Source organism: Pygocentrus nattereri, chromosome 25 (assembly GCF_015220715.1).
Source record: "Pygocentrus nattereri isolate fPygNat1 chromosome 25, fPygNat1.pri, whole genome shotgun sequence".
Taxonomy (NCBI): Eukaryota; Metazoa; Chordata; class Actinopteri; order Characiformes; family Serrasalmidae; genus Pygocentrus; species Pygocentrus nattereri.
In genome coordinates, this window is record NC_051235.1 from 3185001 (window position 1) to 3197500 (window position 12500).

At 42.3% G+C, this 12500-nt stretch overlaps 1 protein-coding gene across 2 annotated transcripts in view; it reads left to right on the forward strand.

Annotated features, from left to right (window-relative positions):
- Positions 1–12500, forward strand: part of glsa (glutaminase a) — a 36541-nt gene that overhangs the window by 8423 nt on the left and 15618 nt on the right. Inside the window, exons 2-4 of one of the 2 annotated variants that reach the window (XM_037534677.1) lie at positions 6762–6852; positions 8099–8217; positions 10635–10764. In XM_037534677.1, the coding sequence (XP_037390574.1) occupies positions 6762–6852; positions 8099–8217; positions 10635–10764 (340 nt within the window). Of the gene's footprint in view, positions 1–6755; positions 6853–8098; positions 8218–10634; positions 10765–12500 lie in introns of both variants that reach the window. The other variant, XM_037534676.1, reaches the window with a different exon arrangement.

Consider the following 12500-nt stretch of genomic DNA (forward strand, 5'->3'; position numbering starts at 1 on the left):
AATCTCACTTCTACATGGCTGAGGAAACGGTGGCAGTGATTCAGTCCCTCTAACTTGGAAAACCTCTTAGGTTGTCTTGCTTGTAGAGGTTTAAAAATGGTTTGATCATCTGTTGGAAGTGGGAATTACAGGCTAGAAAACAGCTTGGATTATATGAACATATGAATATCTAAACATCTCACTGTCACTGCTGGACTGAGAATAGTCCACCAACCAAAAACATCCAGCCAATGTCCTGTGGGCAGCGTCCTGTGGGCAGCGTCCTGTGGGCAGCGTCCTGTGGGCAGCGTTCTGTGACCACTGATGAAGGACTAGAGGATGACCAACACAAACTGTGCAGCAGCAGATGAGCTGTCGTCTCTGACTTTACATCTACAAGGTGGACCAACAAGGTAGGAGTGTCTAATATAGTGGACAGTTATTGGACACAGTGGACAACACACACTAGCACACCACCACCCAGTCAGTGTTACTGCAGTGCTGGGAATGACCCACCACCCAAATAGTACCTGCTCTGTGAGGGTCCACTGAAGAACAGGGTAACACAGTATCAGAGAAACAGATGGACTACAGTCTGTAACTGTAGAACTACAGAGTGCAGCTCTACAGTAAGTAGAGAACGTAGAAGAGAAGAGCGTAGAAACGAGGAGGTGGTCAGAACGTTATGTCTGGCCGGTGTTTTTAACACGAGGAAGTTGCGGTAGTTCTTTGAGGTTTTTCCTCCGAAAAATTACAACTTTGTTCCCGAAGTCTACTGCTTTTTCAACAGTGGCCCTAAAACGCCGTTGTACTAATGACTTCTTATCCAGGAGTGTCTGTCGCCAGTATAGGAGGACAAGTGATCCTGGATCATTTTCTGGTCGTCAAGAGGAGGATAAAAACAAACGGTTTGAGCATGTAGATCTAGCCTTTCATCGTGTATTAATCCACGATGAGTCCAGATGGTCAGTGTTGCTGTTTCGGATCTGCATGGCAAAATTATATTTTAGATCTGCAGTCAAAAGCTGAGAAGTTTCCTGACCGCTGCTGCCCACCGTCTCTGTAAAATCCTGCACACTGCATTACTTCAGGGCTCTCATGTAAACCTTAGGCCTGACAGTTATATGATTCATCTTGCATAGAGCAGTGATGCACTGTACTAATTGAATTTTCTCTGAAAGGCATCCATAGAGTAACTCCGCTGTCCAGCAGAGAAATGTGTTGTGTTTTTGTAGTTCTGCCTTTCGGTGTTATTGGATACCTCCAGTGGAGAACCGTCAGGGTCATCTGGGCATGCAGAGAAGGCCTAATAGATCCTGGGAACTAAATAATGTCTGTAAATTTAGTTCATTTACTTAATAGAATTATTGTGTTGGTTGTATTTTAACTCTGAGGTAATAACTACATTGCAGTATTGTTATATTTAGGTTGATGGAAACAGAAAATTGTCCAGTCAGGATAGTTTTCTTTGTGGTATAAAGGTAGATACAGCCGAGCTGCTCTCCCATTGGTTAGGACTTCAGGAGCTGAACTGAAGGCCTCACACATCAGACTAACTACCAACATAATTAAGAAGTGACAGAGGAGTCAACAACGTAATCCGTTACGTTTTTATTTACAACTTCAAGAGAAAAAGCATCACTCTAGGTTCTAGATACCTCACCTAGACTACAAGCTTCAGTCTGATCAGGTTTCAGGTAGTTGTTAGGAATGTAAAGCGGCGACGGCAGCTCGATGCCAGGGCTCTTTACTGAAGGATTTACTGTAAAGCTGATACGTACAAACTCAAATTATTGTTTTAGTTTATTTTTTTATTTTTATGGCCTGAACCGAAGGCCTAGCTCTTATAGTAATGGGTCACTACTGGATTCCTCAGTCCTGGAATATCAGACCCTTGAAATTCAGTGTCTTGCATAGAGCAATGATGCAAGGCTCATCTGGGCATGCAGAGAAGGCCTAGCAGGTTCTGGCAACTAGAAAAATGTCTGTAATTTTAGTTAATTCACTGAATAGAATCATTACGATTGTTGTAGTTAGACTGTGCAAGTATTGTAGTAATATTTATATTGCTATAGTGTTAAGTTTTGATTGGAAAAGAGTTGACAGAACCTGAAGAAATTGGCCAATCAGGATAGTTTTCTTTGTGGTATCTAGGTAGATTCAGCCAAGTGAGCGCTGTCATTGGTTAGGACTTCAGGAGCTAGACTGAAGGCCTTAGATTAACTACTATAATTTAAAAACAATAGAGGAATCAGTCAATTTTTGAGGAAAAAACATCACTCTAAACTATCTGGAAGTTCTAGATACATCACTAAGAATACAGTCTTTAGTCTGAGCAGGTTTGAGGTAGTTGTTAGGAATGTAAAACAGCAGCAGCAGCTCTGTGCCAGGACTTTTTACCGAAGAAGTTACTGTAAAGCTGATACGGACAAGCGCAGATATGTAGTAATACCTATTACAAGCTTCCAATAAAACATACAATGTATTGACAAGCTTTAAAGAATGGCCAAAAATGTCCACGTTAGCTTAATATTGACATACTATATTAGCATTATACCCCATAGGGCCGCTATGAGGTAGTTAGAATTTTCTAGATTGTTATTTGGAGATAACGAGTTAATTCTCTTGTTATCTCAAGATAGCAAATTTGTTTATGGCCTGAACTGAAGGCCTATCTCTTATGGTAATGGGTCAGTACTGGATACCTCATTTCTTGAACACCGGACTCTTGAAATGAGTGTATATTATTGTATTAACGCAAGTTTCTGCTCTATATTATGTTCTTATATTATGATAATAATTGCAGTGATGATGATGATGATGATGATGATATCAAGTTTTATGTTGACATCTTCAGTGTGTTGTGTTGTATTACTTGCCTGTTTTATGAGCGAATCTCTCATTCATTCTGTATATTTTCTCTCCCTTTGGTTGATCTGCTTGCTTTTGCGTTTGTTGTGTAAGTATCAAATGTTTTTTTGTCCGATTTGATTTCTTTTGCTTTTTTAAGCCACATTGTGTTTCTATATTGTGCCTTGCAGCTAACTGGTCTTCCTTTCTTCCCTCCAAAATCCCCGTTTACCAGCATTAAAGCATTCCACGATCTAGAACCCTTCTGACATTCCACGCTCTAAAACCCCCTCTGACACCCAATCCAACATTCCGCAGTCTAGAACCCTCTTATTATTCCACACATTTCACTTACATACTAACATCCCACTTTCTAAACCCCTTCACTCTCATTCTTACATTCAGTGCTCTAGAACCCTTCTGACATCCACATTCTAGAACTTGTCTAACAATCCGCACTCTAGAATATGTCTGACGTTTCCCACTTGAGAACCGTTTGACACAGACTCTAATGTTCCACACTGAAGAACTTTTGTGTTCCACTCTAGAACCTGTGAAACCCACCCCAGTGCACTCCAATGTTCAAATTTCTAGATCCCTTTTGACCCCTGTGCTGGCATTTTTGTGCTAAAATATTTCTGCTGTTCTTCATTCTAGAACATCCACGTTCTTGAAATTGTCTACCATTCCACACTCTAGGACACCTCTGTCATATGCAGTCCTAGAACCCTTTTCACACCCACTCCATTATTCCACACTGAGGACCTTGACACCCAGTCCTGCCCACACCAACGTACAAATTCTACACCTTTTGACGCCTATGCTGACATTCCACACTCTAGAATGTGCCTAATATTCCCCACTCTAGAACTCTCTGTTTCTGGCTCCAACTTTCCACATTAAGAAACCCTTACAACATTCCACTTTCTGGAATCCTGATGACATAACACTCTCTATAATACCTCTGACATTCCATGTTCTAGAGCTTTTCCGTCATTCCACATTGTAGAGCCTAATTCACACCCACTTTGATGTGCCACTTTAGAACTCTAACCTAACACCACTTTCTATGTTCCACACTGTAGAGCCCTTCTGACACCCACTCCAACATTCTACACTCTAGAACCCTTCTGATGTTCTGCAATGCTCTCAGCCATCTAGAGATTGTATCACCATGGGGGCAGCTGTCAGTCTTTGGTCAAGATTACTCTAGCAGTCTGCTCAAGAGGCAGGAATAAGCCACAGCGTTCTGCTGCTATCTAGAACTTATGGCTGAATATAGTCTGTTAAGATCACCTTTTCAGCCTATAAGTCATTCTGCCCGTTACCATCCATTCTTTAGGTGTTCGGTTTGGCGTTGTTTGTGATATAAATGCTTGTATAAAGGCATTAATAAAAGCATAAATTGTGGCATAAAAACACGAACAAATAAGAAATGCAGCCACCCTGCCTGGTTCATCTCTGGATGGTTAGGCCCGTTGATTGAAGCTATACCTCGTTTTTGTTCAAAAGTCCCTCTCCAACATGGAGGAAAGCTCTTCAGCTGTGAAGCCATAGCTATCCCACAATGCACTGGACCACTGTCCTCCAGTACTTAATTACAGTGTCCCCTTTAATGTTTGAATGTATTGAACCAGCCTATTTATGGTGGATATACATTGGTTTTGTGTGTATTGTGCGATTTTTGGGCTTCTCTGATTACCTCTAACCAGCTAACTCCTCTTTTTCCTCTTGAGAAAAGGTTTCAACTGCCTCTCAATGCCAGTCAGTCAGTAATAAACACTGTGTGCTGCATTTGACTCGGAAGCTCGGAATTGTCATTGTCAACCTGGAAAAGTGTGAAAGAACATGTTTCTAGAGTGAGAAATTATACGTTCTAGAGCAGGGGTCACCATGGCAACACAGACAACAATCTGGCCTAGCTATTAGTTAACAGAACGGCAAAGAGAGAGATTTAAGACTAACATCGATAGTTTGAAGACGAATGGACTTATTTTAGTTTATAATCACTCCAGCTGGTTTCCTGATGGGTTTTATCTGCAACGAGAAACTGACAAACAATAAAAGTTACAAAGCTGAAGGTTCTTATTAAGGTTCCACCTTAATAGTGCAGCAGCTACATTCATTTAAGGTGGAACGGGAAAATTAGAACAGGAAGCTGGCTAATGTGAAGCAACTTCAGCCTCATAAAAAGTCAAACATTAAGAGATATTTTACAAGAAATTATTCTTCTGTTGAGGGAAAGTTTCCTGCTGGAGATGTGAGAAAAGCAGCTATAACAGAGCTAAAGCTTAAAGTAGAGCAAAGTAAGTCTGCATTTTCGTTTATATTATATTTTTTAGGCTTTATTAGTACATACTGAGACATGTTTACAGCCAAAATGGTAAAACAGACATTAAATGTTGTGGCTCCCAAGGTGGTTTGATTTTCGTTAAAAGGACAAAACAGCTCTTCTTAGCATCTCACCCGCCGACCCCTGAGCTAGAGTGAGAAATTCACCTTCTTAAAACAGTGAACTTTCTGGTAAATGTTGTGCTTATGTCTGTCTCGTTTAACAGTAGAGTGGAGGTACTAAACTCAGAGGACACCTTCCTGACTTCCTCAGTTGGTGGATACACAATAAAATGTATTTTTATTATTATTACGATATGAGTTTGCATGATTGTTAAAAGCTGCGATGACCAAACAAATTGGCGGGAGCAAAGTGTTAGAAGCCCAACGAGTACTTCACTGTTCTGGGCTTGACTTAACCATTCAGCTAAACAGCCAAGTCAAAAAAAAAAAAAATCAGATCTATCCTGAAGTAACTGAAGCTTAAAACGTGATTCTCTTTGAAGGCCGTTACACACCGAGCACAATTTATTAGGACAACAATAAATAAATTTGATCTGTTTATTTATTTGAAAAAGAGATTTTTTTTTTGACTAACGAAAGTGGAACGTTGTTTTGTTTGACCTCAGCTTTGACTTTTGTGGACTTTCACTGGCGAAATGAAGTCTGACCAGTACTGGTCGTCTCTGGCATTGGCATGATGACCGCCAAGATGACGGGCTGGCTGTGTTCCAGCAACTAGAACTTTTTCACCAATGTCGAAAGGATCAGACTCTCCAAGGTCAGCTCAAACTGAGCTACAAACATCTGAGATCATTGAAGAAGTTTCAGCTCCTTAATGAAGCAATGAATCTCTCCGTGCCTCCAAATTGGACAGAAGTCCGGTGTTGCTGTTTGCTCGTTCCTTGAAGAGCGAAGATCTTATTTACGCGTTCTTCTATTCGCTTTTCCAAATTGGAAAGCATCCAGCACAATGTCATTTACCTGGATATTCTATGCTTGTTTTCACGTCGTAAACAACTTTCCCCAAAAATAGCGGCGGGTCCGGTGCGAATATTTTGCATTTTCGCTTTGTTTATTTGCGTTGTGTTCAGTGTGTTACAGGCTACAAACATGAATAAATGTGTAGATTTTCGTGTTTTCAGTATGGAAAAGTGCAGAGTTGTTAATATAGAAAAAGATTCAGGAAATCATGTTTTTAGTCAAGGAACTCACTCGTGTTTCGCAGACTACAGATTCTCCACAAGGGGGCGCCGTTAGAAGCGACATAGCTTTAGATGCTTCACATGAGCAGTGCTTCACTTCAGCTCTAGGTAGTTTGTTTTTTTTTTTGTCAGAAATTCCAGGTTAAGTGCTTCAGTCGAATGCAGCGATAAGAGATTCTCGTAATCATCTTTCAGTTACTATAATTTGTCCGATACTGACCGACATTCTGAGAGAAAAGTTGAAATATTTCTCAGCTGTGCCAGTATTATACGAAATAAACGCTTATTGTCGTTTTCAGTGCAGCCTGTCCTGCTGATGGTTGTGTATGTCCTCTATAGAGAGTCCGACTGGTCTCTCACTGCTCATACGTGTGTATGTTTGGTCCACAGGAGAAGGAAGGCAGGTATCCTGCCCAGTCTGGAAGACCTGCTCTTCTACACCATCGCAGAGGGTCAAGAGAAAATCCCAGCACACAAGTTTACCACGGTAAACACTGTTATCTATAAACATGGACAAAAGTGTGTCAGTAACGGTAATACCAACACTCCAGTCTCTCTGTGGAATTAGAGTCTGATGTCTTTGTAGGAAGTTGAACTCGCTGGCAAGATAGATGTGATGTGGTTGTGTGCATTCCAAGGAATTTTCATATACAAGTATCTGTAAGAGTTCATGAACGGATATCCAGGGCTTACCTTTTTAGGTAGACGGTCTGAGAAATCTGTAGGTTTTTGTGTTGGCTGAGCAACCAAGGCTTTCTCTTCAGATGAGCTAATGAGCTAACACAGCTAACACTTCACGTTCAATGCTGATGAGAAGCCTCCGTCTTCTATACGAGGGGTTTTCTCATCAGTGGATGAAGCGCTTACCTGTTATTTGTCAAATATATACAGGCTGATTTCAAACAGATAAAGCGCCGTGTTCTTACAGCCGTGAGGCACCGAGGAACCGAGGATGTGACGTAACTCCCTTACTGTAACAATTTGTTAGCATAAGTGGATTGTTCCAAAAAAGGAATGCTGGGGTTACATAATGTATATATTAAATGAGCAGATCTCATCTCTAATCGTAGCTCTTTCATTTTAAAGGAGTAATACTAGTTAAAGGCTGCAGCAGTTTCATTCTGGCACCTGAGCTGCACCATATAAGGTGGAACGGGAAAATTCGAAGAAGTCGGCGAAGAAGTAGCCGACTTCAGCCTCGTCTGTCTTCTTCTAGCCGATTTTGTTATGTTACTAAGACGTTGATTCGAGCAGGACCGGTAATTCTGAGGGAGCTCTGAGTTTGGTGAATAATAGAAGGCAATTCACGCCGGAATTATTACTTAGCAGACTTGCGGACATGGTAGATTCATGCTGGATTATCACTCAAATGACAGCTTGTTCTCATGTAATACTAATCCAGCTGGAATAGGGCTTAGCCATATATGTGAGTTTTGATGTTTATCGTTTGTCTTAGTCTTTCATGCTCATATCGCTGTCTTGTATTTACCTTCTTGTCAATTAAAAGTGTCAGCCTGCCCCACAAGAAGGCTGTCCTGTTTTTTTTGTTTTTGTTTTTTTTAAAACACGAGAGTCGGCACACCTTGGATTTTAATGCATGTGGTCTGAAGACCCCTTTTTTTTACTAGTGTTATCCAGTGACCTGGGATAGTTTTGAGGTGATTTGATTCATGCAATGAATTATTAAGTGTGTGTGTGTGTGTGTGTGTGTGTGTGTGTGTGTGTGTGTGTAGGCACTGAAAGCCACTGGTCTGCGTACTGGTGATCCCCGTCTGAAGGAGTGTATGGAGATGCTGAAGGTCACCCTGAAGACCACGTCCGATGGAGCTCTGGACCGACACCTCTTTAAAAAGTAACAGTGTGTGTGTGTGTACATGTTTTGCTAGTTTTGCTGTCCTTGTTAGGACTACGTGTCCTGACAGTGACAGGACAGCATGACATTTTTGCTCAAGTGAGGACATTCTGCTGGTCTATGAGTTACATTTTCGGAAAAATTGCCTTTTTGAAAACAGAGAGTCAGTGTTAGGTTTGGATAGTGAGGTTAGAGTGAGGGTTCAGTTTAAGTGACCCTTGTTAGTCCCACAACGGGGAAATTTCACCTCCTCATTTAACCCATCCATGAAGTGAAACACCACACACACACTAGTGAGCACACACACTAGGGGGCAGTGAACACACTCGCCTGGAGCGGTGGGCAGCCCAATCCGCAGCGCCCGGGGAGCAGTTGGGGGTTAGGTGTCTTGCTCAAGGACTCATGTGCTGTCGGCTCTGGGGATCGAACCGGCGAACTTCCGGTCACGAGGCTGGCTCCCTAACCTCCAGCCCACGACTGCCCCCAACTGTTCGGTTTAGGTTTGGAGTCTGAGATTAAAGTTATGTTTAGGTTTAGGTTTATATACTGAGATTAGAGTCAGGGTTAGGTGTAGGTTTAGAGTCTGAGATTAAGGTTACGTTTTGTTTTGGATACTGAGATTAAGGTCAGGGTTAGGTGTAGGTTTGGATACTGAGTTTAGCCTCAAGGTTCGGTTTACGATTGGCTACTGAGATTTAGGCTTGGATACTGAGATTAAGGTTAGGTTTAGGTTTGGAGACTGAGATTAAGGTTAGTTTTAGGTTTGGAGACTGAGATTAAGGTTAGGTTTAGGTTTGGAGACTGAGATTAAGGTTAGGTTTAGGTTTGGAGACTGAGATTAAGGTTAGGTTTAGGTTTGGATACTGAGATTAAGGTTAGGTTTAGGTTTGGAGACTGAGATTAAGGTTAGGTTTAGGTTTGGAGATTGAGATTAAGGTTAGGTTTAGGTTTGGAGACTGAGATTAAGGTTAGGTTTAGGTTTGGAGACTGAGATTAAGGTTAGGTTTAGGTTTGGAGATTGAGATTAAGGTTAGGTTTAGGTTTGGAGATTGAGATTAAGGTTAGGTTTAGGTTTGGAGACTGAGATTAAGGTTAGGTTTAGGTTTGGAGACTGAGATTAAGGTTAGGTTTAGGTTTGGAGATTGAGATTAAGGTTAGGTTTAGGTTTGGAGACTGAGATTAAGGTTAGGTTTAGGTTTGGAGACTGAGATTAAGGTTAGGTTTAGGTTTGGAGACTGAGATTAAGGTTAGGTTTAGGTGTAGTATTACTTGGCTACAGTAATACAAAAACCAATAGAAACTTATGAAAGTCCTCACAGGTGTGTGTGTGTGTGTGTGTGTGTGTGTGTGTGTGTGTAAAGTGTATGAAGCTGTTTGTTTTAGTTTGATGAAACCGTGTGACTGTAGTTTGGCTGAGTGTTGTTGTGGGAATGTTACACACTCAGAAGTCCCAGCGGAGCACCAGGCTGGCGTCACACTTCAGAGTGACGTCCTTATCTTTTTCTGTTTCAGTCTCCCAGCATCAATAATTAAATAGCTGATTCAGCCGTCCGGCCATTTGATTGGCCACTCTGTGACTGACCAGTTCCCGCTGCACATAAAAGATTCACTCTGCTCGGACACGTGTTGGCAGTGAAGGTTCACTAAATTATTTTGGGAATATAAGACCTGCACTGGGCTGTTTGAGGACACCTGTTCTGAAACGTTCTCAATCTGCACTTTCTGGTCATATTTTTGTCATTTGTTTCATGTTGGAGTAAAGAAAAAGACCAACATCACTACAACAATCAAACCTGGTGATACAGAACATAAATCAAATGTAGTTAATTACATAATTCACTGTTATTAATGAAGGAATTATGTCTAAGTGCTGAAGCAAATCTAGAACTCTAGTCTTTGAGTTAAGCAGAACTGGGTTGGCTGGCTTTAGAACACAAACTACTGTAGCACATCTTTTGCTCCTGCTCCACATGCAGCTCAATGAATCTCATAATACGTGGTGCACCGTGCGTGGGAGGGATTTAAATCCCCCCTGCCCCCGACAGAGGGGTGTGTGTGTATTTCCATTAATACCAAACGGAAATTTCCGGATGGAATTAATTTATCCTCTGGAATAAAAGCTCCAGCAGCAGAGCAGAAGTGAGGCTGAGGGAGAATGTGTTAGTAATACTGTGGTAAATATATTATTATTATAATATTATATTATATATTAGAATACAATATTATTATTATTATTATTATTATTATTATTATGTATATAAACAATACTTACAGATTATTTTGAACAAAATATTTTTGTCGATTATCAGCCTTTCTTTAAAAAAGTCTTTTTCTCTCTCTTTTGTTTTTTTTTCTCCTTTTGTGTGTGTGTGTGTGTGTGTGTGTGTGTGTGTGTGTGTGTGTGTGCGCGCATGTAGGTGTGTCCAGAGTAACATTGTCCTGCTGACTCAGGCATTCCGGAGGAAGTTTGTCATTCCTGATTTTCAGTCGTTCACGTCACACATTGATGAGCTTTATGATAACGCCAAGAAGCTCTCCGGTGGGCAGGTGAGGCTGATATGGTCCCAAAATTTCATTATGGAATGTTGGACGAAGAGCTGCGTTTTGTGATACAGGCTTGTTTATAACAACCGAGCTGTAAATAACAAACTTGTTCTATTTTACTTTAATTGCACATGGATTTAAAGGCCAGAGAACAGATCCAACGGACACCCACGGACACCAACATCAACACCGACAGACACCGACATCAACACTGACGACAGACACCGACATCAACACTGACGACAGTCACCGACATCAACACTGACAGACACCCACATCAACACTGACGACAGGCACCAACATCAACACTGACGACAGACACCAACCGACAGACACCAACATCAACACTGACGACAGACACCAACATCAACACTGACAGACACCAACATCAACACTGACAGACACCCACATCAACACTGACGACAGGCACCAACATCAACACTGACGACAGACACCAACTGACAGACACCAACATCAACACTGACGACAGACACCAACCGACAGGCACCAACATCAACACTGACAGACACCAACATCAACACTGACGACAGGCACCAACATCAACACTGATGACAGACACCAACCGACAGACACCAACATCAACACTGACAGGCACCGACATCAACACTGACGACAGGCACCAACATCAACACTGACGACAGACACCAACTGACAGACACCAACATCAACACTGACGACAGGCACCAACATCAACACTGACGACAGGCACCAACATCAACACTGACAGACACCAACATCAACACTGACGACAGGCACCAACATCAACACTGATGACAGACACCAACCGACAGACACCAACATCAACACTGACAGACACCAACATCAACACTGACAGACACCCACATCAACACTGACGACAGGCACCAACATCAACACTGACGACAGACACCAACCGACAGACACCAACATCAACACTGACAGGCACCGACATCAACACTGACGACAGGCACCGACATCAACACTGACGACAGACACCAGCATCAACACTGACGACAGACATCAACACTGACAGACACCGACATCAACACTGACGACAGGCACCAACATCAACACTGACGACAGACACCGACATCAACACTGACGACAGACACCAACCGACAGACACCAACATCAACACTGACAGGCACCATCATCAACACTGACGACAGACACCAACTGACAGACACCAACATCAACACTGACGACAGACACCAACTGACAGACACCAACATCAACACTGACAGACACCAACATCAACACTGACAGACACCATCAACACTGACGACAGGCACCAACATCAACACTGATGACAGACACCAACCGACAGACACCAACATCAACACTGACAGGCACCGACATCAACACTGACGACAGGCACCAACATCAACACTGACGACAGACACCAACTGACAGACACCAACATCAACACTGACGACAGACACCAACCGACAGGCACCAACATCAACACTGACAGACACCAACATCAACACTGACAGACACCAACATCAACACTGACAGACACCAACATCAACACTGACAGACACCAACATCAACACTGACGACAGGCACCAACATCAACACTGATGACAGACACCAACCGACAGACACCAACATCAACACTGACAGACACCAACATCAACACTGACAGACACCCACATCAACACTGACGACAGGCACCAACATCAACACTGACGACAGACACCAACCGACAGACACCGACATCAACACTGACAGGCACC